The sequence below is a fragment of the Oryzias latipes genome, chromosome 18 (genome assembly GCF_053564925.1).
Source record: "Oryzias latipes strain Hd-rR chromosome 18, Olatipes_Hd-rR_3.1".
Lineage (NCBI taxonomy): Eukaryota > Metazoa > Chordata > Actinopteri > Beloniformes > Adrianichthyidae > Oryzias > Oryzias latipes.
Window position 1 is genome coordinate 24491330 of NC_136254.1, and position 22555 is coordinate 24513884.

The window sequence follows — 22555 nt, forward strand, 5'->3', positions numbered from 1 at the left end:
ATTCGTATTGTTGTTTAAAACTTTCTTACTTTCAACAGATTTTTTTTCCTTTGCTCGCCTCTGAAAACAAGAAACTTTTTACCCGAACACGGGGGAGGACCGTGAAAGCATCACCACTGATTTTCATATTGGGTCCTGAATGAGGGCAAGATGTTGGCATAGCTGTTGAAGTGAAGGCTCTGCTATGCCAGTGACTTGCCATCCTTCACTTCCCTGTTGCAGCCAAGCCTCGGAGAGATTCTGCTTTCATTTCCCGCCTAGATTCTGTAATTATTCAAAGGTAACCAGCAATTTAGTAGCAACACTTCTGGCTATATTTTTGTGAACTTGTTACCCTTTGCTTTCATTTTGTGCTGCTTTATGTTTTTTAGAGGAGGAAACTGTGCAGGAAGTTGTTGTTTTTGGACATCAAACATAATTTTTCTTAACTTTACTGTCTGACTGATAGAATAAATCAAAAGAAAATGTCAGACTTTACTACTACAAATAAAAATCTTTATAGTAATAATCCCTTAGCAAATAGTAGTCTATTGCCTAAACACATTTCATTTGTGTTTTTGTACCCATTAATCTATGTATTTTCTCAAATCTAACATTTAAAAATGTTCTAGAATTGAATTATGAGGAGTTTTCTGTGTTAACAATTTTAATGAAGTATTTTATTTTGAAAGGAACTTGCATGTGCTGCAGACAAAAAGTAAAGGAAGGTAAAATGATTAAAAATAAAATAATATAACACAATTCTTGTAATATTTACAAGCTGCATGTTGTAAACGAATGACTTAATTGCCACAAATTCTAATTGTTGAGGTGGGACTTTGTGGCTCTTGTTGGGTTTTGGTCAATAAGAAACTGGACCAAATCGGTCTTTTATTGGTAAAGGGTGCAGAGGCCATGAATGCATCATGTACATGTACTGTAGGAAGTAGAGTGGAACTTTAAGAAAAGTGTTTTCACTGACAACATCTATGGCCTCTATTTACATTTTAAGTGACTTAACTTATTAATACTATGGCAGGAACATTTAAAGTTTATGATGGTATCTAAAAAGTAAACTTCAAGTACACTGCCTCACGTTTTGTACTATAAACCAAGTAGACTTGTACACTTAAATAGACTACTTTTGCTAAGTGATATTTTTGAAGTAAATTATTGAATTCTTTTAAAGAAACTAAGATTTGGTTTTTGGATTTTTTTTTTATATTATTTGGTAGCCGGTTAGTTTGTAAAAAACAAAATGTTTGAGTAAATCTTGTAAGCTTTTTAAGCTCAAAAACACGTTTTTGTCTGGATGGATAAGAAACCAGATCTGGTTTTGGGTGGAATGATATTAATTACCCAACAATCTACATTTTTATGATTTTTACACACGTTTAATCTATAACTTTTACTTATTATATCTTTTGTTTTGAAGTAAAATCAATGAAGGGACTTGAATAATCGATACTGCACTGTCTAAATAAAGCAGAATCTTTATTTATATATCTGACAAACCAACGCTTTTTCATTAAAAGTTTTCTATCACACAAATATAAATTTTAAGTGTTTTCTTCATCCTCCATCTATAATTTTTTGAAAATCTTTTTTTACATTTAAGTTTGGACAAATATTATTGGTATTGGAAAGAATACCTCGGTATACCTTTCCAAAATGTTATAAAATGAACTAAAAACTCTGCGCTGATCACGTGATCTAAAAATGTCACGTGACAGCAGCAACTGTTGTCCTTCTGTTTCTGACTGACACTTTTCCTCGTTTCCTCGTTCTCCCTACAGTAGTTGTCACTTTTGCTTCATCTGCCTCAGTGGTAAATGCGAAACAGACTTGAGACAAAGGTGTTCTGGGTATGGAGACGTTTTTTAAAAAAACTTCTTTTTGCTTAAAAAGAGACGTCAGCGAATCTGGCTAAAACCTTAGCTTAGCCTAGCTTAGCATAGCAACAACATGTGTTGACTGTGTGCAGTTGCAGCAGCCTCTTCTTATCATATCTCCACTGACTGGCAGTATTTTTCTACTGTTATTCGTTCTGGAATTTGCACTAAGTAACGTTATTGTTTGGTTCATTCAAAATATCCGTTAATTAGCTGCTCTTACTTTTATTTGGAAATACAAAAATGTCCTAGTTTTGTGATTATTTATTGTTATTCTCGGCTCATATTCTCAGTTACTCAGCTGTCCTTGTCCTGCAAGACAGAACAACCTAATGTTATAAATTTATAAATAAATAACATTTTAAATTGAGTCCAGAAAGGCTTATTTGGGTAAGAAAAGTCCTGTTGAGCAGAAAGACAAACCAAGGGCTTTTAAGTTGAAAGGATCTACAAAATTTGCCAGTGTATTTGAGTCCAAATGTGTTGAGAATAACAATAAAAGATTGCAAAACAACATTATGCTAAAGTCGGTTGAAATGAGAAACAAAATAAGTACAAACTTGGGGAAAAAATGATGTAGTACCGGAACTTTTGCTTTTGATATTTGAAAATTGTGTTATTTTCCCCCCCCCCCAAGATTTGCTGCACATCTGCAGTCATGACTTTTGCAAGCAGATGTTAGTTGTTGTCAATTTAAATTTTTTGTTTAGTGTGGATTTATTGCACATTGGATATAAATCAAGTAATACTAACTGTTAAGTTGTATTTCAGAATAAAATACTCAAAAAAGGGCAGTACAGCATTGCAAATATATGAAGGTATTCTCTAATAAAGCAATAAACGATTTTCTGGTCAAAGAGAATTGGAAATTTAAGAAAATTATACTGTTTTTGTGTCCCTCTCTCTCTTATGTTTTTCCAGAAATGAACAGTGAAAACTTCCTCCTGAGTGAGAAAATAGTGTCGCCCTCCTATGTTCGGCAGGGGTCACAGGCCCGACGTGGCCATGAGCAACTCATCAGACAATTATTGGAACAGGTAAGGAGCGTTTCTCCTCATTGGGGTTTTTTTTCCCCCCCGCAGGTGTTGCCATATCTTCATTCACATTTTGCTTGTTTTAGGGTAAATGCCCCGAAGAGGGATGGAGCGAAAGCACAGTAGAGCTTTTCCTGAACGAGCTGGCCGTGATGGACAGCAACAACTTCCTGGGGAACTGTGGCGTAGGCGAGAGAGAGGGCAGGGTGGCGTCCGGCCTCGTGGCACGCCGACATTACAGGTGCAAGCATGTCAGGCGGAAAACAGTGTGTAAAAAAGAAAGCAACAGTCACCTACAATTTTTCTATACATTCAAATTCTTATGTATCCTAGTATAGAGCTTTGTGGAATCCCATTAGGTAAACACCTTTAAAGTCCTGTTCCCAGAGGTCTTTTAATCATAAATTTGCAGTTTTTAGTCTAAATAAAAAAAAGCCTGTGTCACTTTCTAGGACATAGTTTCTGCAGAGCTGCAATAGTTCATCAGAAATTCGCCTCTGAGTTGTAGGTTGGCTGCACGGTTGCGCAGTGGTTAGCACTCTTGCCTCACAGCAAGAAGGCCCCCAGAACATCAATGGGGGACCTTTCTGTGTGGAGTTTGCACGTTTTCCCCGTGCATGCGTGGGTTTTCTCCGGCATCTCTGGCTTCCTCCCACCGTCCAAAACATGCTTCATAGGTTGATTGGCAACTCTAAATTGTCCCTAGGTGTGAGTGTGAGAGTGGATGGATGTGTGATTGAGGACATTCTACCCTGCGACAGACTGGCGACCTGTCCAGGCTGTCCCCTGCCTTCGTCCATAAGTAGCTGGGATAAGCCCCGTGACCCTGAAAGGGATAAAACGGAATAGAAAATGAATGAAAAAATGAATTGGAGTAATATGACATTTAGTTAGATATATATGTAAATTTCAGTTGTATAAACAACTATTGAGTTGGATAAACATAAGAAATTACGTTGAATACATTTAACTCAATTACTTGTCACCAATTGAATCAATTCATTTAAATTTTATAAGTTGTATATATATGCATCACAATGTAATTGGAAATAAGATCATAAACTTGTGCGTTTACTTTGTCTGTTATTTTTCTCCAAGCAAAAATCTCTTTCTTTTTGATGATGCAGCCGTATTACTTTTTTGATGGGCTTGTAATCTTCAAATGCCCTCATTAAAATCTGCAACTCCGTCTCACTGAAGTATAACGCTCTCTTTTTTTATCCATGCATTTCCATGGTGACTCCGGAAATGTGCGATCCATTGAGAATGTCTTTGTGTACTTGCTGTTCACGTGCATTAACCCAGGGTCGAGCGTAATTATGCTAACTCATATCCGGATTTTGGAACCGACATACCCAGAGTAAGCAAGTTCTGGGTTAAAGTCAGGGTAGTTTAAACGTGCTTTCTGGAATACCCCCTGGCTCTCTGCTTTATGTTAGGAATGTCTTTTTATTTTTGGTATTTTCCATGCATGTCCCAACTGCCGAACAAGGCAAATGAACGGTATAGACGTTTTGGAAGGTTGATCTTCTCCTCTCCCACAAAGGTTAATCCATGGCATTGGTCGTTCAGGAGACATTGCTGCTATTCAGCCTAAGGCTGCGGGCTCCAGCCTGCTCAACAAACTCACCAATTCTGTTGTGCTTGACATCTTAAAGCTTTCAGGTTTGTGAATTTTTTTTTCCCCTTCGGTTTTAAAAAACGCTTTTTTTCTTGTATGTTTTGGTACATTTCTGCCAGAGAAACATTTGTTGTGTTCTTGTAGAATTAGTGATAAAACTTTCATAATTTAACTACAGAGATCGTCAACACAATTCTGTATGCATTAAATCTGCTGATGACACCTTTTCGATCAATGTATGAATCACACTTGAGGCTGCTGAAGAAATTAAAACGATATTATTGTTTTAAATAGTAAAAAACTGATATTTACAGAAAAAATATACATTTATTTTTTTAAACTGAACTTTATTTTTGAACCCTTACTTGTTTTAAAGGGTTGAATAATGTTATTTTTTAACATCATACAACTCCTAAAGCTATATTAATTTGTAATATCTTTTTAATCTTATAATAGTTGAAGAAGGTTTTCAAATAGTTATTGTAAACAAAAGCAAAGTGAGGTGACATCCAATCTTCCACCATTCTAAGAAGAAACATGTATCACTTAATTACTTTTCTTTTTTTATGGGGGAATATCCTAAACTATGTTTTTTTTCATGTAGGTTTGGGTTTTAAAAAAAATCTGGTAATCTATTCATTTAAACCTTCACGTAGAAATTTCAAGATTAACAAATAAATTGATGGATTCTGCTTCAAAGTAGTTTCTAGTTTAATGCTAGTTGTAGTTTCATTAAAATACTGCTTTACTTTTTAGGTTTTAGTTTTTGAATTTGTCGTTTTTTTAAATAAAAATGGCACCTTTCCTCTTTTTTCTGCTTTTATTGTGAAAACTTGACAGTTTTCCATCTGTCCAGTATTTTTTTTACTATTAAACTCCAACATTTGAGCCTCACTGCAAGTTAGGATACAAGTTTGCAGAGTAAACATTGGAAGAGAATTATTAAAATAGTAAAAAAAAAAAGTGGTTATGATGTAAATGAGTAAAATTCTGTTGTTTTATCATTATAGTTATCTCAAAGTTTGAAAGTTTTACCTTTAGTTTCTTTGTGATTTAGGTGTCCGGAGTGTGGCAAGTTGCTTTGTTGTTCCCATGGCAACAGGGATGAGCTTGGCTCTTTGCTTCCTCACCCTTCGTCACAGGAGACCCAAAGCACGCTACATCATTTGGCCTCGCATCGACCAGAAGTCCTGTTTCAAGTCGATGATCACGGCAGGTGAAGATGATTCCCGTCTGGATTCGTAAATGAATCCTTCCAAGCAGAAATGAACCGATTGACCTGAATCTTTTTGCGGCGCCGGTATGTTTCCACCTCATAGAATCCCACCCCCTGTCTTATCAGGCTTTGAACCCGTCGTCGTGGAGAATGTCCTCGATGGCGACGAATTGCGAACAGACTTGGAGGCGGTGGAGCGGAAAGTGGAAGAGCTCGGCGCCGAGAACATTCTGTGTGTTCACTCCACAACGTCTTGTTTTGCACCGCGAGTCCCTGACAGGTGATAAGGGGGTCTGGTGTGTCTTTATTGGCATCTGTTTCTCCTTGAAACGCATCAATGAGGCCCGATTTGAACCTCTCGTTTGCCTAACTGTCATGTAGCCTGGAAGAGCTGGCTGCTATGTGTGCCAAACACAACATTCCTCACGTCGTCAACAATGCATACGGAGTGCAGTCGTCCAAATGCATGCATCTGATACAACAGGTATTTACTACTCCTCCATCTTCATCGCCTGCAGGTGGACTCAGAGGAACTGAATGTTTAAAGATTTATGTGTTAAAATTAACTCCTATTTTTCTTCTATGAGGGGGCTCGTGTGGGAAGAATTGATGCCTTCGTTCAGAGTTTGGACAAGAACTTTATGGTTCCAGTAGGTGGCGCCATAATTGCTGGTTTTGATGCAGCTTTCATAGAGGAGATTAGCAAGATGTATCCAGGTGAGTGGTATATGTGCATTTTTAATATTTAACTAAGCATGTTTTTTTATTTTTGCAGGGGTTTTTCAGATGTGGAGTCTTTTGGACGTATTGTTCCTAAAATCTTTTTAAAATTAAATAATTGTTTTAACCCTTGTGCTATCCTATGACCCCACCCTTGCATTGACGTGTTCTTCCTACCATGACAAAGGTGGATAGAGGTGAAGAGGATTTCATGTAATCCATGGACACCAGTGAAGATCACAAATCATTGAAGAAAAAAGGTTCAGTACACTGTCTAGTGGGTCTAGATGACCCAACTCCCAATGGTAAAGTGCCTAGGATAGCACAAGGGTTAAAAGACCACCCATGATTAGAGAAAAAAATCCAGTATTTAACAGATCCAATATTTTCTTTCTTTCTGTTTGCGTCATGAACAAAGTCTAGATTTTACTAAAAGATTATACCTTAATAAGTTCACAGCGCCACCTACAGACTTAGAGAAGAGAGGTTTGTAATTTGGCACGTAAAAGAGTGAAGGAACCAATAAGATGCAGATGCAACACATGCTGTAAGGACTTCCCACTAAAGGAAGAAACAGGAATTTTATTTGTAAGGATTTTTCTAGCAGTGACTGTTTACATGCAGGATAATATGCATATCTATTCTAAAAAAGCGATCCCATGTTAACGCATTTTTCTGATTAGTTCGGCTGGATTATATTATACTCTGCATAGAATGTGTTGGATTTGGCTATATTATTGACATGATAGAATCACTTTGTTTTATGTTTATGACAGAAAACATGGTAGTACAAATCTGATGGTTTGATTCTCTTTTTTTCCCACCTGACAAAGTTTGTTGAACAAAAATCAGTATTTTTTTTGTTTGTTTTGCTCTTAAATTAATCTCTCAATCTCTCATCTTTTGATCTATTTTTAAGGCTTTCCCAGTGGTCTTTTAGTGACGATGAAGCCATGTTCAGCCTAAATAATATAAAAAACCTGTGTCGTTCTGTAGGACATGGTTTCTGCAGTAGTTCATCAGAAATTCCCCTCTTGGGTTGTGAATGTGAAGGAAGCCTTCCCTGACTTCCAGTCATCCCATTGTTTACACTCTCTCCCACTAGCTTACAGCCCATCACACCCTAACATTAGCGGTTCAACAAAAATAGTGAGCAATATTGGACCTATGCAGCCGTACAGTTTTGAGCGAGATGTCAGCTCAGATGAGGGAAACTCAGACGTCCTTTTTGTTTTTTCTGCAAGTGGATGCATCAGATGGAGGTGGAGCGGGGAGCTTTTGGCCCGCTGACTGTAGCAGCTACGTCACAACTACAACTTTTTCCAACAGCCTTTTTTCTTCTGATTCACAATAATTGGAAAATAAAGCAATACGGAGAAATGGAATTTTAAGATGAATGTTCTTTATACTTATGGTCCTCAATCATGAGTAAAAATCAACAAGAACATGTTAAAAAAAAAACACATTTCATTGGAATGGATCTAAATATTTTAGGCTTTTTATAAATCAAAGGGTGGACCCTTCCCCTTCTGTGTGAGAATTATTGATTACAAATACTGCGTTATGTTGATTTTTGGTGTTGCATCCTATTGACTGTACTTGTTGCTGCAGTTTATTTCAATATTTTATTCAAAATGTTACGTAAATGTAGCCTTGATAACTTGATGGTACCTGGTGGATCCTTTTAATCCCTCCACTTCTAAGGCTTTTTTAATTCATATTTCTCCTTAAAAGTTTTTCTTCATGGCTTACTGGGCCCCAGTGTTGTTAATAATCACTGCAGATATCAAAATAAAAGCATGTAGCGCAGGTCTGTGTATCCTTTCCTCTCACACGATCCTCAAACATGGTCCACAAATCGATTTATTTAAAGACTCAACCAACTTTGTCGATACAGTCCAATTCTTTTACCTAAATGGATGCAGTCTATATATTTATTCATTTGGCATTTAAAATTATAAACATCTTTTAACAGCAAAACTATTGTTTTTTTTAGTGGCACTTTTTATTTTTAAGCAACAGAAACAAAATGTCTTTGACACAACAGCTTTAAACATGAAAACCTGACATTTTGGGTCCTTTCAGACGTTTTTTTTTCTTTTCTTTTTTTATTCAGTTATGGTTTGCAGTGGTGTAAAGAAAACAAAGGCTTATCATATGTTTAGTGAAGACAACACACATCCCTAAAAAATGGTTGACCTTCAGCCCATTGGAATTGATAAAAGCAAGCTTGTGATTGGACGTTGTTTGCATCACATGTACATAAAAAGGCAGACAGTAGAGACACAACAGGAAGAGAAACCGATACCAGAAATAGATCATTTACTTCCTGATCGATTTTATATATTTTTTTACCAGCATAATTTCATTCATGTGTGGATTCTGCTGTTTTTCTTACTGATTTTTTTGATGTATCTGTATATTTTACATCCCTAATGTAGAGGTATTACGATGAAATCTAAAAGGCCCAATAGTTGTTTATTTGTTTGTGTAAATGTTGAATCACCTTCTTGTTTCAGCTGAACTACAGTGTCTTTCTCCGTCCAGGTCGAGCCTCCGCTTCACCTTCACTGGACGTCCTCATCACCCTCCTCACCACGGGAGCAAACGGCTACAAGAAGTATCTGTCAGAGAGGAAGGTGAGGAATGGGGGGCAGATGCACAGATCAGCTCTCACAGGCTAAAAATAACTCGTCCTAAACTCAAGCTGGGTGTGTAGACGTGCAGAAAACATGGATGAATCGATCAGTTCACTCCTGTTTGTGTGCTCTTTGCTGTGACTCCAAAGTGAATTTTGCAAAATGAAGGGTGGGGTGGGGGGCACTCTAGAAGTTTTTTAAACACCTCCCCTGGTGGTTCCTTGCTGTAAATTGCAGATTTTCTGCCGATGCAGCATTTTCCTCTGCAGCAAACCTCCACTGCTGTAGCGTCGACGTCCTGTATCACAACTTTATCCGCTTCTCTAGAAGAAAAAGAAAAAGCACAAACCCAGATTTTCCATCGACGACGTGTTTTTAGTGAAACACAGTAAAAATGAAACTGACTCTACACCTACTAAAGATCTGTCAAAAAAGAAAAACACCTGAGAAGCCATTAATTACCCACAATACTTTTAGTGTAAAGCCCCTCTCTGCAGGAGGAATTTCACCTGGCCTTTTTTTTATGACCTGACATCATAAAGCCCTATTGATTTCCTTTGGTCCACTATATGCATAATTAATGTTCAGAATCTGTTTTTCCATCGCGTCTGCAGATCCACGCGGGTTGTTCACATCTCTCCTGAGGTCACCAGCTGTAAATAATTTAGACGTCGACCACGGAGGCTCCTTTGCAAAAGTGAATGCTGTGTTCTATGGCCTGCAGGTGCTCCCCGCCCTTGCCCCAACCCATTACCCCCCTTTTACCTGCCCCCACTGACTGAGCAGTTGATATATGCCCTTCACTCTCACCCTCCACCCTCCACCCCTGCCACCCTGGTCACAACTGCAAATTCATGAAAAACCTCTTTTTTTTTTGTAAATGGCAGTTCTTTTATCTGTTTTATCTCCATAGCAACTATTTAATGTTTTTGTTATCTGGGGGTGATAAACATGTTCGCGTAAATTTTAGAAGATTTGGCAAAAGTAAACTTTTGGATTTCCTTGGCAACGGATGTTTTTTGTTCACCACAGCCACCTTCCTTTTATGTTTATATGATATGTCATGTTGTTTTGTTCAGTTTGAGCCGAAGATTCACGCACTATACTTTTGCAATAAAAAATGTGCCAACAACAGAGGAACGCCACTTTTGCGAGCTCGCCACTCTAACACGGTTAAGTCTGCAACTTCTAATATCAACAATTTTTCCTAAGTAGCTTTCCAATGACGCTCGGGGAGTTGGGAGGCGATGGATTGATCCCTTGGAAAAGTTTAAATTTGTTTTGTTTTTTTTACTCAAGATGGCAGCCTCCTTCAGAGATCAAAGGTCAATAAAAACTTCAGTAGATGTTGTTGAGTTAAGCTGGCGGCACGTGTGTGAAATTCATGAAGATTCCTCGAACTAAAGTTGACTTTTCTCATATGAAAATGTGAAAATCCCAGAATTTCACACTTTGCCATAAAATGGCCGCCAAGCCGTAGGTTCTGTGGCCATCCCATAATAATTATAAAACTTCTCTCGGATGCCCTCGACATGTCTGTTTGGGTTAGTGGATCTTGAAATGCGTTTGAGCCCCATAAGAGATTTTGGCCCAATTCATGGTTTGTTTGTTTTTTTTAGGCGGTTGCGCCCGCTGTGATGTCATCATATCTTTTTTTTTGTGTGTGTGTGTGTGGGTGGGTGGGGGGGGGGGGGTGGGGGGGTATTCATTTTGCCCAAAATTCCTTTTCTTCGGGTATTAAGTGCGTGCAAACTTTGGTAAGTTTTTGAGTATGTGGCAAGGGAAACATGCAGTCAGAAAGAAAAATTGCAAAAACGAGCTGTCCTGGACCGCGGCAGGACATTAAAAAAGTCTGTTGTTGATCATATTTACAAAAACAAACAATAGCTGATGAGAATGTGTTTGCACACACACACACACACACACACACACACACACACACACACACAAAGGCATTGTCTGCACAGTTGTCACCATGCACTCTCCCCCAACATCTGCCATCATTCCTCTGGGATAAAGTTGCTCTTTGTAGCCGAAGAACAAGGGACACTTTAAGACGCTTGACAGAAAATATTCCCGACGCTTTCAGAACAGTGGTGTGGAGTGGTGTGGTGTGTGTGTGTGGGTGTGTGTGTTGGGGGTGTGAGTCAGCAGAGTCTGCCGACACACTCCTTCTTTTGCAGAGTGCAGGAACCTCTAATGTGTGATGCCTCACAGGGGGAATCTGAACCAGAAAAACACTAAAAGCCATCGTTTTGGTTGGGTTACAGCTTCCCCGCTCAGCCACACAGAACATCTCGCGTCTTGTCGTTCTGATTCCGTCGGTCACACACGGCTGGAGGTTTTGGGCTAAGCATCTCGTCAGCGTCTTTTAAAGCCGTTCAGTTCCCCGTTAGAAAGCGTGCATAATGCTCTGCTTCTCTAATTGATCTCAGAGGTAGCCGTCCTCAGAAATTCTGGGGAAGGGAAGTGGTAGTACAGGAAGTAGGAAAAGAAACAAAACGCCACCGTCAGGCAGGTGGAGTATTTGTTGGGTTTGCAGTAAAAACCCGACTGCTAAGAGTCTTGCAGTGTTGTCTTGTGGCCTCTACCTCTGTCTTTGTATTTTCTCACGAACGTTTGCATGATCTACAGGAGATCTACTCCATTCTGGCTGAGGAATTGAAAAGACTGGCGTCTGCACACGGGGAAAGATTGCTGCACACGCCTCATAACCCCATTTCTCTGGGTGAGCTTAATGAGTTATTACTGACCAGAAGGTCAACTTTACTTTTTTCTTTTTTCTTTAACCCAGTCTTTGCACCTGTGTGTCCCTCCTCCAGCAATGTCTCTAGATGGCCTTCAAGCCACCAGCGACAAAGCAGTGACTCAGCTGGGCTCCATGCTGTTTACCCGACAAGTTTCTGGAGCCAGGTATGCAGGGTCACCTTAAATGAAGACGGCCAGGGGACGCTGGTAATCAGGCAAATGGATGAGAGGGAAACTACTTAAGAATATTAGGCGGCCTGTTCTGTCAGGGAAACTAATTTAAGAGCATGTTTTCCTTTTGGAAGTAAAGTATCTTTTACTCGTGACCCTTATAGACCCATTCCAATAAAAATGGTGTTTTTGGTGATTTTAACATGTTCTTGTGGAACTAATTTTTGATGATGGAGGACATATGTTAAGAAAATTAAGCCCAAATTTGCATTTTTTTTAAATTCAAATCGTGAATTAGGAGTGAACAAAAAAGAAAAAATGCTGTTTGAAAAAGATTGTAGTTGTGACGTAGAAAGTTTGCTAGAGTATGATAGGTTCCCTCCTCCAACTAGACACATGTACATCTTGGTTGTCCTCATCCCAGCTGACATCTGACTCAAAACTGAACAGCTGGATAGCTCCAAAATTGCTGGCCATTTGTGTTTTAAGTTGAGGATATGAGGGACTGTAAGCTAGTGGTAAAGCGTGGAAACAGAGAGCTCTCAGCTTAGAGGAGAGGAAGGGGGCGGGGTTGATTTCCCTCAAGGGTCCCTTCGACAACTTATAAGAGAATTTCGAATGAACTCCTGTCACTCTGCAGAAACTATTCTCTAGAAAATGACAGTTTTTTTATTTTAATTTTAAAAACAGCATAAATATAATTCAACAACCATAGGGAATGCTTTTAAAATAGATCAAAATACGATTGGAGCGCAGATAAAATTCTGTAACAGATAAGTAATCGGGGATACAGGGAGGACTTGGTGTGTCATTCGATTTTTGAAAGCAGATAAGGAGACTTGTTGGTGGAACCAAGGAGTACATGGGTGTGAAAGACACAGGAGACAGAGCTGAGGAGGTTTCAGAGTCACAAGGATGGGTCCATGATGAATCCATCAGAGGAACAGCTCATGTTAGATGTTGTAGAGATGAATTCAGATGGTTTGGACTTGTTGAAACCTACCAGGAAAGAGGTCTAGATGAAGACCAAAGAGGAGGTTTTTAAGTATTAAAAGACCACCGGGAACACTTTCAAAATGTATCAGAAGATGACTGTAGTGGGTCTTTAACCATTTTCATTCATATTTACTGCTGACTTGATACATTTCCTGATTCTCTTCACCTAATTTGTGTTTTATCCCTGGTTTCTGTTTTAAATAAACTGCAGCACTACTTTCTTGTCCCCCCCCCTCCCCTCCATTTTTTAGGGTCATACCACTTGGTAAGGAGCAGACCATAAATGGATATACATTTCGTGGGTTTATGTCGCACTCCGAGTCCTACCCCTGCCCCTACCTCAACGCGGCCTCGGCCATCGGCATCACTCGGGAAGATGTGGCGCTGTGCATCAAAAGGCTGGATAAAAGCCTGAAGGCTCTGAAGAAGGAGGGAAAAGCAGCGAGGAGCCCTTCTCCATTAGCCTCACAGAATCTCTGAACGTGGTGACATCCAGAGATGAAACTATCAGCAGCTTGTTTGTTCAAGCATAGGAATTCAGATATTTATTAATAAACCTGGACAGGTTCGCTGCCTTTGATTGCACAACACCTGCCTTTAAATCTCTAAGGAGCAAAATGGCCTTTTGCCTCTATAGCTATAATTTAATAAACTGTCAAACTGTTTTCTGTTTTTTTTTTTTCATTTTTAGATCATGTTTTATTAAAAAAAGAAGATTAAAAGATTGAGCTTCATGTAGCAATTTCTCTGAATTAAAAGCGTCTCATAATTGAGCGGGGAGTCTTAGCATGTAATATTGTCGTAGCATTAGGCAGACAGATGGTGCATAATGAATTTATGTTCTCTTTTTGGCATAAATTAGCCCCCCTTCTCTGACTGATATACCAAACAATCTAATTGCTGATCCATTAACTCCATCTGAACTCTGTAATGGACTGTCTGTTATGTTTTTAGGTTATATAACGAATCATTTTAAATGAATTAACAGCTAAGTAGACCAAAGAATCATCTGTGACCAGACAAGGAAGTGCGTATGTTCAGAGTTTGAATCAACACCGTATGCAAGAGGCTCAGGTAAAAAAAATCTGATCATGTTGGGATATTCCACGTCTCCTCTGTGCTCAGAAGCAGCCGCGTCTGTGCAGATGTTGCTCTTCGTCTTGCTATTAGTAATGCAGGTCACAGATGCTGTGTAGCGGCAGAGCCGCCTCAGCCGGCAGCCTTCAGAAAGGGGGGCTGCTCTCTGATAGTTATGCCGTTGTATCAGCACATTCCACTGTTCCAGAGCTGTACTGAGGCACTGAGAGAAGAGAGGGAGAAAAAACCCTACTGCCTCTGATGCTGCTGTCACTATGCAGCAATGCATGTCAATGATGATCAGTCAAAATGAATGTGAGCTTTAATGATCTGAAATCTGTGTTTTTATGTGCAGAAATGGAAAATATATGTATATAAGCGCAATCAATGTGTTTTTCTATTTTTTTAATGTAAGATCAGCATGTTTCCAACAGTAAATCTGCAATATTGTCAAAGAAATCTCGTGTGTGGCCACGGAGGCGCTGTCCGTGGTGCTGCAGATATGCGCCGTTTAGATCCTAAGAGGGAGGGGAAATCCATACAAAAAAAGTGCAGTGTAACCTTATATGACTTATACAGTTTCATTCAAATACTATTTGAGTAGAACCTTCTTATGATGCGTTTGCCCACAGATTTTAAATAATTGAATGTTTGAAACTGAAAACCATGTTAAAAACTGAAAAATGAAACTATGAAAAATGAAGTGAAAACCCCTGTTTTCATTGAGAAACTCATTCATTCTAGTTCTCAGATACAGAAACCTATACCTCTTATCCTTAAATAGTCAGATTATAGATTCATCTCAAATTATTAAAAAATAAAATGATGCAAAAATACTTTAACCCATTTTCTCGTATTCCAATTAGTTGGATTTTGGTACAATCTCAGGTTCTGAATAATAAAATGACGCAAGTAAACCAGTTTTAGCCTGTTTTCCTTAATCGAATTTAATAGATCATGAATTAATCTCAATTTACTACCATAAAAACGATGCAGTGAACATACGTTTTCCTTAACCCCCCCCCCCCCCCCCCCCCCCCCCCCCCACACACACACACACACTATTTTAAACTATATTCCTTAATACTGTTAAATAGATTATGCATTAATTTTATTAATAATTTGATTATTACAGCAAAAATAATGCCAAAAAACTATATTTTCCTCAATGCTACTAAAATAGTCCAATTATGGATTCATCTCAAATGATGAAAAATAAAATGATGCATCCCCTGTTTTCATTTGCTGCTGCAACTGCCTTGCTAAACGGCGAAGGCGTCCACAGAGGAGCTGCAGCTGATTTGCTGATGTCAGTGCAGCATTTCACGGCGGCGCAGGGTAGAAACGCACGCGCGCGCTGCCTTCCTCGCGTCCTCACCCTCATCATCACACATGCGAACCCGCCTAGAATCATGCCGCCAGCTCTCAAGATTTGGACCCTGCTGTGTTTGTGGCTGTGCAACCTGTCGGAACCGGCTCACCCAAAGCGGGCTTTCCGATGCCCCTCAACATGCAGCTGCTCCAAGGAGTCCATCATCTGCGTCGGGTCCTCCCATGTCCTGAGAAGCTCTCCCAGCGAAATTCTGTCCTTGTGAGTATGTTCTAAATCTCTGGTGACAGACATGCGCAGCAATAGACGCTGCGCACTTAAACTGTTCTGGATTCTTGTTTTTTCTTCCATCGTTTAAGTTCAACCCCTCTTTTTTTCTTTCTCTGGTTTCTCAGGAGCATCGTCAATGGGACTTTCACTGAGCTCAAGGAAGGGGTGTTTTCTCACATGCCATCCCTCCAGCTGCTGTGAGAACAGCTGCTTTCTTCTTCTCTTTGCACTGATGCTCTGCAGCAAATCCCAACTTTAAGGACAAATCATGCAGCCTGTGCACACTAAAAGGATGCTCAGCAACTATCAGGGATGCAGTCATCCCTATAGAAGTTACTTAATAAAGGAGGCTCTTTTTTTAATAATGATTAGTCTTCTGAAGATGAACGAGTTAAGTGTGATCAGGAGCTTTCAGCGCAGATCCATACTGTATTTACTGGAGTCCATTAATAATTTGTCTCCACTGATGTGACGGCTTTGGTGTCAGCAAAACCAGCCGGGTTAGAGACAGGGAATTGACCTATGTTGTTTTGAAATTATGTGTAAATGGGTTCCCCCCCAAAAGTATAAGTCTTCCATTTTCAACTGTTTCCGGTTTTAGCTTAACAAATATTAAACAATTCAGCCCCTGATTTTACAGAATGTACATATGCTATTAGATGATACAAAGAACAGTAGAGTTTATAATAAGTAAAACAGTAAACTAATACTAACTTTTATGCCTTTTTTGTTCTTGTTGCAGACTTCTGAATTCCAATTCTCTAACAACCATACGGGATGATGCTTTCTCAGGTCTACCACATCTGGAGTACCTGTAAGTGTTATATTTGGAGAACTTTGGTTGATGATGACTTAAATTTGACCGTTGAACCGAATTGTGGGGAAAGTGAATCGTTGCATTTGTGTTGCGTACTGTTATGTTTACGTTGAAAATGTCAAACACATGAGTTGTGCTAAACTCAGGAATTTTAATATTGTTAGATTACAATACAGCAGGCTTAAAATGAGCCAATTGAAAGTTGTTGTTTTTTCATTGCTTCTTAGCAAATCATATATAAAAATAAAACTGTGACCCCAAAAATTGTGTGGAGTTTGCATGTTCTCCCTGTGCATGCGTGTGTTTTCTCCAAAAACATGCTTCATAGGTTACTTAATCTAAATTGTCCATAGGTGTGAATGTACATGTGTGTGTGAATGCCTTCGCCCTACAGTACCTGGTTTGACTCCAATTATGAAACTACATCATAGCATAAGATGAAAGTATAATTAAATGGTTTCCCGTTTTAATCCAGTTTTTCTAACCTCCATATCTATCATCATATTAGTTCAAACTACAGAAAAACACAAGATTAATAAAAGTATAATAATGATTTCAAATGAAATCACTTCAACAAATTAGGAATTTCTCTTACTTTGAAAAGCCCAAATGTTTGTAGAGTTTTTGCTTTTGGCAAACTTCACATAAAGAAAAGTAATTTTCTCATTTCCTTTGTTTTAAACCCTCAGGTTCATTGAGAGCAATAAGCTGGAGACTACGTCCAGGTTTTCCTTCAGAGGACTCAGGGATTTGACTCACTTGTATGTTTAGAATTGTGATCTAGACGTTGTTTATGAAACCCGTTTAAACACTTCCTGATTCCATTTTCTTTTTCATTTGCTGCTTCCAGGTCTTTGGCGAACAACAACATTAAAGCTCTGCCTCGGGACCTCTTTGCTGACCTGGACTCACTAATAGAGCTGTGAGTTCTCCGTGTTAGAACCTTCCCTGTCTGTTGTTTTATGAACTCTGAAGTTGCAGCCTCTCAGCACGCTTTTCTGCAGTGACAGACAGTCGTTCTGTTTCACAGGGACTTGCGAGGTAATGCCTTTGAGTGCGACTGCCGGGTAAAATGGCTCATGACGTGGCTGAAGAGCACCAACGCCACCGTATCCGATGTCTTTTGTGCCGCACCGGAGGACCTGAAGGACAAGCGCCTTAACGACATGAACAGCCTGCACAACGAGTGCGTTTCCACGGGTGAGAGACTCATGTCAGACTCCAGTCTATCTGGCTGCACCTCAGATCCTCCCAGCGAGAGGCTCTTGTGACGTGATCACCTCTGGCTGTTTGTAAAAAAGCAGAACTTGTTTTACAGATTTCGTCCTCCATCAGTCCTTGGATGCAGAGTCTCTGTCTGTCGACACGTTCAGTTACAAGAATGACGTCTACGTGACCATTGCTGCTCCAACCACAGAGAGTTGTATGGTTTTCCAGTGGGACCACATTGAAATGAACTTCAGGACATACGATAATATTACAGGTAAGCTCCACTTAAAGCCCCACTCCGATCATCTTTTGATCCATTTTCAAAGTGTTCCCAGTGGTCTTTTAATTACGATTATGTCATTATTGGCAAAAATTAAAAACCTGGGTCATTTTCTAGGACATAGTTTCAGCAGAGCAGCAGTAGTTCATTAGAAGTTTGCCACTGAGTTATGGGCGGGATCGTTGGCAAAGAGTAAGCCCGCCCCTACTTTCCGTTGTGGGCACGATGACCATTCGGCCTGCAATAACCGCTCTGGGTCCTTTCGATTGAGGATTACTTCACACTACGGTGACCCAACTTGGACAAATTACGTAGCGTGGAGATCTGCTTGGGCTCTACATATTTTCATGTCACGTTTCCTTTTGTAACCCAAAGTTCTTTTCCTTCATAAGTTGTGTCTGACATTATTCTTTGTAGTGTTTATAGAGAGATTTTGCCAACACCCACTTTGTAAAAATATCCATGGCTGTTAGAATGAACCCGCTGCTCTACACAAGTGAACCGTGTCTCTGATTAGAGCAGCTGGAGTCGCGTAGTTTCATGTTCGCGGAAGGTGTTTTGTTATGGTGTGCGGTTCGGAGAAGGGTTCGCAGTGCGTTTGGCTCCAAATGCACTTAATAATAATCATAACAAAATAAAAGCACGTTTAGAAGATAATCTCGCTCTTTGTCGGAGCTCTGTTTGTTTACAACGGACCGCATAATTTCTTCTTCTATGGTAGTATCAACACTTGTCCAGACCAATCACTATCTGATACGTCATCGGACCAACGGACGGCCAAACACATAATGTGACGTCTGCATTAGTTGAAGGACCCAAATGGTTGTTTCAGGCCGAATGGACATGGTACTTACAGCGTCATCCATCTGTTTACATGCTAGCTTACAGCCCCTCACACCCCTAATCTAACATTAGTGGTACAACAAAAAAGGGCGAGCAATATTGTAGCTATCCAACCATATTAAGGATTTTAATAAAAAATAAAATACTCAGAAATTCAAATTTAAGATTTCTTTTATTTGTCCTCTATCAAAAGAAAAATGCTACAAGAACATAACAATAATAATAAAAAAACACCATTATTATCGGATGATGGATATAAGACTCCACTTTAAGGGTTTGGTACTTTTTCTTGTTTATCATTACTACCATCAAACCAAAAAGGTCTGTTTCCTGTGTTGCTGCTGTTGTGTTATGTTTGTGCCTAAACAGATGCCATAAAGGACTAGTATTTTGTCCCTACTGCCCAGTCGGCATTATAATACGGGCCCCAAATAGTTAAACTGTGCGTTTAAGGAATAGGACCCATGTAGGTGGGATTGCAGGTTCCCTACCTGTAAATTCCCATGTGTGTTCTCTATTTGATCTCCTGTAATTTAGGGTTTTAGCCCAGCTGGGGTGCTTGCATCCGTCCATGTAGCCATTGTACCTTTTCATATCCAATAATGGGTCTTCTACTCTTTGCTCACATAGGGTGGCCATGTTATGGAAGTGACTTAGGACCATTAACTGGACAAAAGAACTGGAACAGGAAGTACCTGCTGGCTCCAAGAAGCCAAAAATCCCATAGACTTTGATTGAGAAATAAACAGCTGTTACTTGTCATGATATTTTTTCTAGATTACAAGTTACTCATCTTAAAAAATGACCAATCGAATGCCTCAATAAAACTATGGTTGAATGTTCGAAATGTTTAAAAGATTCACTAAAGCCTGCTTTCAGTGGAAGGGGTGTAGATTTCCAACAAGCTCACCCCTGATTTGCGAGAGTGGTTTCCATAGAAACAATTACTCAGACCGACTCGAACCAATCCCTGCTTATTGACGACTACTAGTTACAACATGGCGACGTCAATATTGTGAAAAACTGGTGACTGAATTGATTTCATTTTGTTGGAACTATTTTCTATGGATGATGTCAGAATCACTCAGCCCAGTTCTTAGATACAGTTAATGCTTAGGAGCCACGTTTTTACCCAATTTCAACCCACTTCCGTCCTAAGTACCACCCTGCTGGGTGATTGATTTACAAAGATGCTTTGGTTGAGTGTCCCTCTTCTTGAAATGGTTCCTGTGCCTTTCAGGTCAGTCTATTGTGAGCTGCAAGTCGGTTGTCATCCAGGATGAGGTGTTTGTCATCGTGGCTCAGCTCTTCGGAGGTTCTCACATTTACAAGTTTGACGATGATCAAAGCCGCTTCAACAAGTTCCAGGACATTGAAGTGACTAAGATCTCCAAGCCCAACGACATTGAGGTGTTCCAGATTGGCACCGATTGGTTCTTTGTGGTTGCAGACAGCTCCAAAGCCGGCCTGTCCACCCTCTACAAGTGGAACGACAACGGCTTTTACTCGTATCAGTCTCTTCACGAGTGGTTCCGCGACACCGATGCAGAGTTCCTAAACTTGGATGGAAAGGCCCATCTGATTTTGGCGAGCCGCTCTCAGGTTCCTGTGATTTACCAGTGGATTCGGAGCAGCCAGAAGTTCGTCCAGCAGGGAGAAATTCCAAACATGGAAGATGTAGTGGCTGTCAAGCACTTCCGGATCAAAGAGGAGCTGTACCTGGCTTTGACGCGATACATCGGCGACTCCAAAGTTCTGCGGTGGAGCCCCAAACAGTTTGCCGAGATCCAGGCAGTTCCTTCCCGAGGTTCCATGACGCTGCAGCCGTTCTCCTTCAAAGAACGGTACTACCTGGCTCTGGGAAGCGACTACACCTTTTCGCAGATTTACCTTTGGGACGAGGACAAGAAACTCTTTGAGCGCTTCAAGGAGGTGTACATCCAAGCGCCGCGCTCCTTTACGGTGGTTTCCACCGACCGCAGGGACTTCGTCTTTTCCTCCAGCTTCAAGGGAAACACAAAGATCTTTGAACACATCTCCATTGATCTGAGCTTGTGAGGGGCCGTGCCTTATTGTCCCTTCTGGAATCAAATGTCTTCCACAAAAAAAGGGACTAGCCATTATGAACTAGCCAATACAAATACATACGCTAACAGAAGAGCTAGGTCAGGTAGCATCTTAACTTCTTTTTCAAATTTTTTTTATCATTTTGTTCTTGTAAATTTCCAAACTTTAAGAGTTTACAAAACTAGAAAAGAAAGAAATCCAAATTGCATGGATAATAAGAATTTTGAAGTCAGTTTTTGTTCAAGGTTGTTTTTTAGTTCATCTTTTACGTGCAAAAACATTGACACTTCCCCTCCAAAAATAGAAACCACCTGAAAAAAACTAAAATCCCTTTGCTTGTCCATCCATGCTCCTAACAGCCTGTGGTAATTACTGTACAGATCTTTGCCCCACAGGAGCTCTGTGTTCTCATGGCTCAACAGTGCCTCCCTCTGGCCGTGATGAAGCATCGCACCCAAATCTTCCAAGGAAGAAAAGTTTGAAAGCACAAACCTTTATTTAAAAAATTCTTCTTGACTGTAGTTGTTTAGCTGTTGAATTAAGTGTAGGTGCTAAACGCTGTGTTACATGCAGCTTATTAAAAAAAGTCAACAATTTGCTCTTTTTAGGAGAGACTAAGTCGATGCAAACCTACAGAAGGTGAGTATTTTTAGTTTTACAACTTTTGCATCTTTGAAACTTGATGTTGCAGCAGTCTGTAAAATTGTTGTTGATCAGGGACGTCTAAGGGTATCCAGTTTTGGTCTTTCTTTCTTAAATAAACCTTCACCATTGACGTCAGAGGCCTTGTGTGAAACTCTGTAAATAGATCCACTGGAAACAAATCTGTCACGTCTGCTTTTTTTCAGAAACCTGAATCTGGATGACTCATAAAATGAACAGAAAATTCTGAAAAGATTTTTGGCAATGTCACTACAGATCTTTGCACTTAACTTCAAAATGAAAAAAAAAGTTACTGCAGCTTGCAAGGGCATGACATTAAAACAAAACAAAAAAACTATTTCTAGAGAAACTTGATGTCTTCTAGTGCTTTATTAACAAGAGGAATGGCATTGCGGATTTAGAAAAATATGCAAGTTTTAAACTGATTTTGTATGAATTCGGTATTGAATGTCACTTATTCTGAAAATTACTGTAAGTTTATTCAGTTGAATATTCAAATAAAGGAGTAAAAATGCAACTGTGCTGTTTTCGTTTTACAGACAAAAAACTTTTTGAGGGGAACATTCTAGATTTGAGATTAAATGTAGACATGAACATCCTAATACTTTACTTGACAAGTAGCTCCAAAATTACTGAAGATGATAAACATTTTTTGACCCTACGGTCATGTTCAGGTCAAATCTGACTGATTTACAACTTAACACATATTGTGTTTTAGGTGTGATTGCATCAAGGCATTATGATAGGCGCCACATCCTTGAACAAAAAAAGAGATGATCACCTTTTTTTTATTGCATTTGGAGTGTTTTAATCAATGCTGTGGCACTTTTAGTGTTCCTGGTCAAAAGTGACTGCCTAACAATACACACAGGGTCACAAATTAGTGAGTAGTGAAGGGGTTCTGACATACTTTACTTTTTCACCTAATCAACAAAATTGACAGTATGTGAGATTTGAACTTAATAAAAAGGAGCACTATTATA

General features: G+C 39.5%; 2 protein-coding genes and 1 non-coding gene across 6 annotated transcripts; all 3 read left to right on the forward strand.

Annotated features, from left to right (window-relative positions):
- Nucleotides 1-117: 117 nt before the first annotated feature.
- Nucleotides 118-225, forward strand: mir31 (microRNA mir-31). The gene has a single exon (NR_107194.1). It is a non-coding gene; the product is annotated as a microRNA mir-31 (primary transcript).
- Nucleotides 169-14477, forward strand: sepsecs (Sep (O-phosphoserine) tRNA:Sec (selenocysteine) tRNA synthase). Of its 4 annotated transcripts, XM_023966254.2 has the most exons (13): nucleotides 1685-1844; nucleotides 2643-2689; nucleotides 2793-2908; nucleotides 2992-3146; nucleotides 4452-4570; nucleotides 5584-5742; nucleotides 5869-6022; nucleotides 6124-6226; nucleotides 6330-6459; nucleotides 9010-9101; nucleotides 11736-11829; nucleotides 11924-12014; nucleotides 13268-14477. In XM_023966254.2, the coding sequence occupies exons 3-13, from the start codon at nucleotides 2795-2797 to the stop codon at nucleotides 13494-13496; spliced, it is 1440 nt and encodes a 479-aa protein (XP_023822022.1). In that variant the 5' UTR covers nucleotides 1685-1844; nucleotides 2643-2689; nucleotides 2793-2794; the 3' UTR covers nucleotides 13497-14477. The 4 variants fall into 4 exon arrangements, with proteins under 4 accessions (XP_023822023.1, XP_023822022.1, XP_023822021.1 ...); XM_023966255.2 differs by lacking the exons at nucleotides 1685-1844; nucleotides 2643-2689 and adding an exon at nucleotides 169-280; XM_023966253.1 differs by lacking the exon at nucleotides 2643-2689 and having other exon boundaries at nucleotides 1686-1844.
- An 889-nt stretch (nucleotides 14478-15366) lies between these two features.
- Nucleotides 15367-22089, forward strand: lgi2a (leucine-rich repeat LGI family, member 2a). Its single transcript, XM_004079671.5, has 8 exons — nucleotides 15367-15684; nucleotides 15819-15890; nucleotides 16436-16507; nucleotides 17200-17271; nucleotides 17361-17432; nucleotides 17541-17710; nucleotides 17829-17993; nucleotides 20083-22089. The coding sequence occupies exons 1-8, from the start codon at nucleotides 15401-15403 to the stop codon at nucleotides 20898-20900; spliced, it is 1725 nt and encodes a 574-aa protein (XP_004079719.3). The 5' UTR covers nucleotides 15367-15400; the 3' UTR covers nucleotides 20901-22089.
- The last annotated feature ends 466 nt before the right edge of the window (nucleotides 22090-22555 follow it).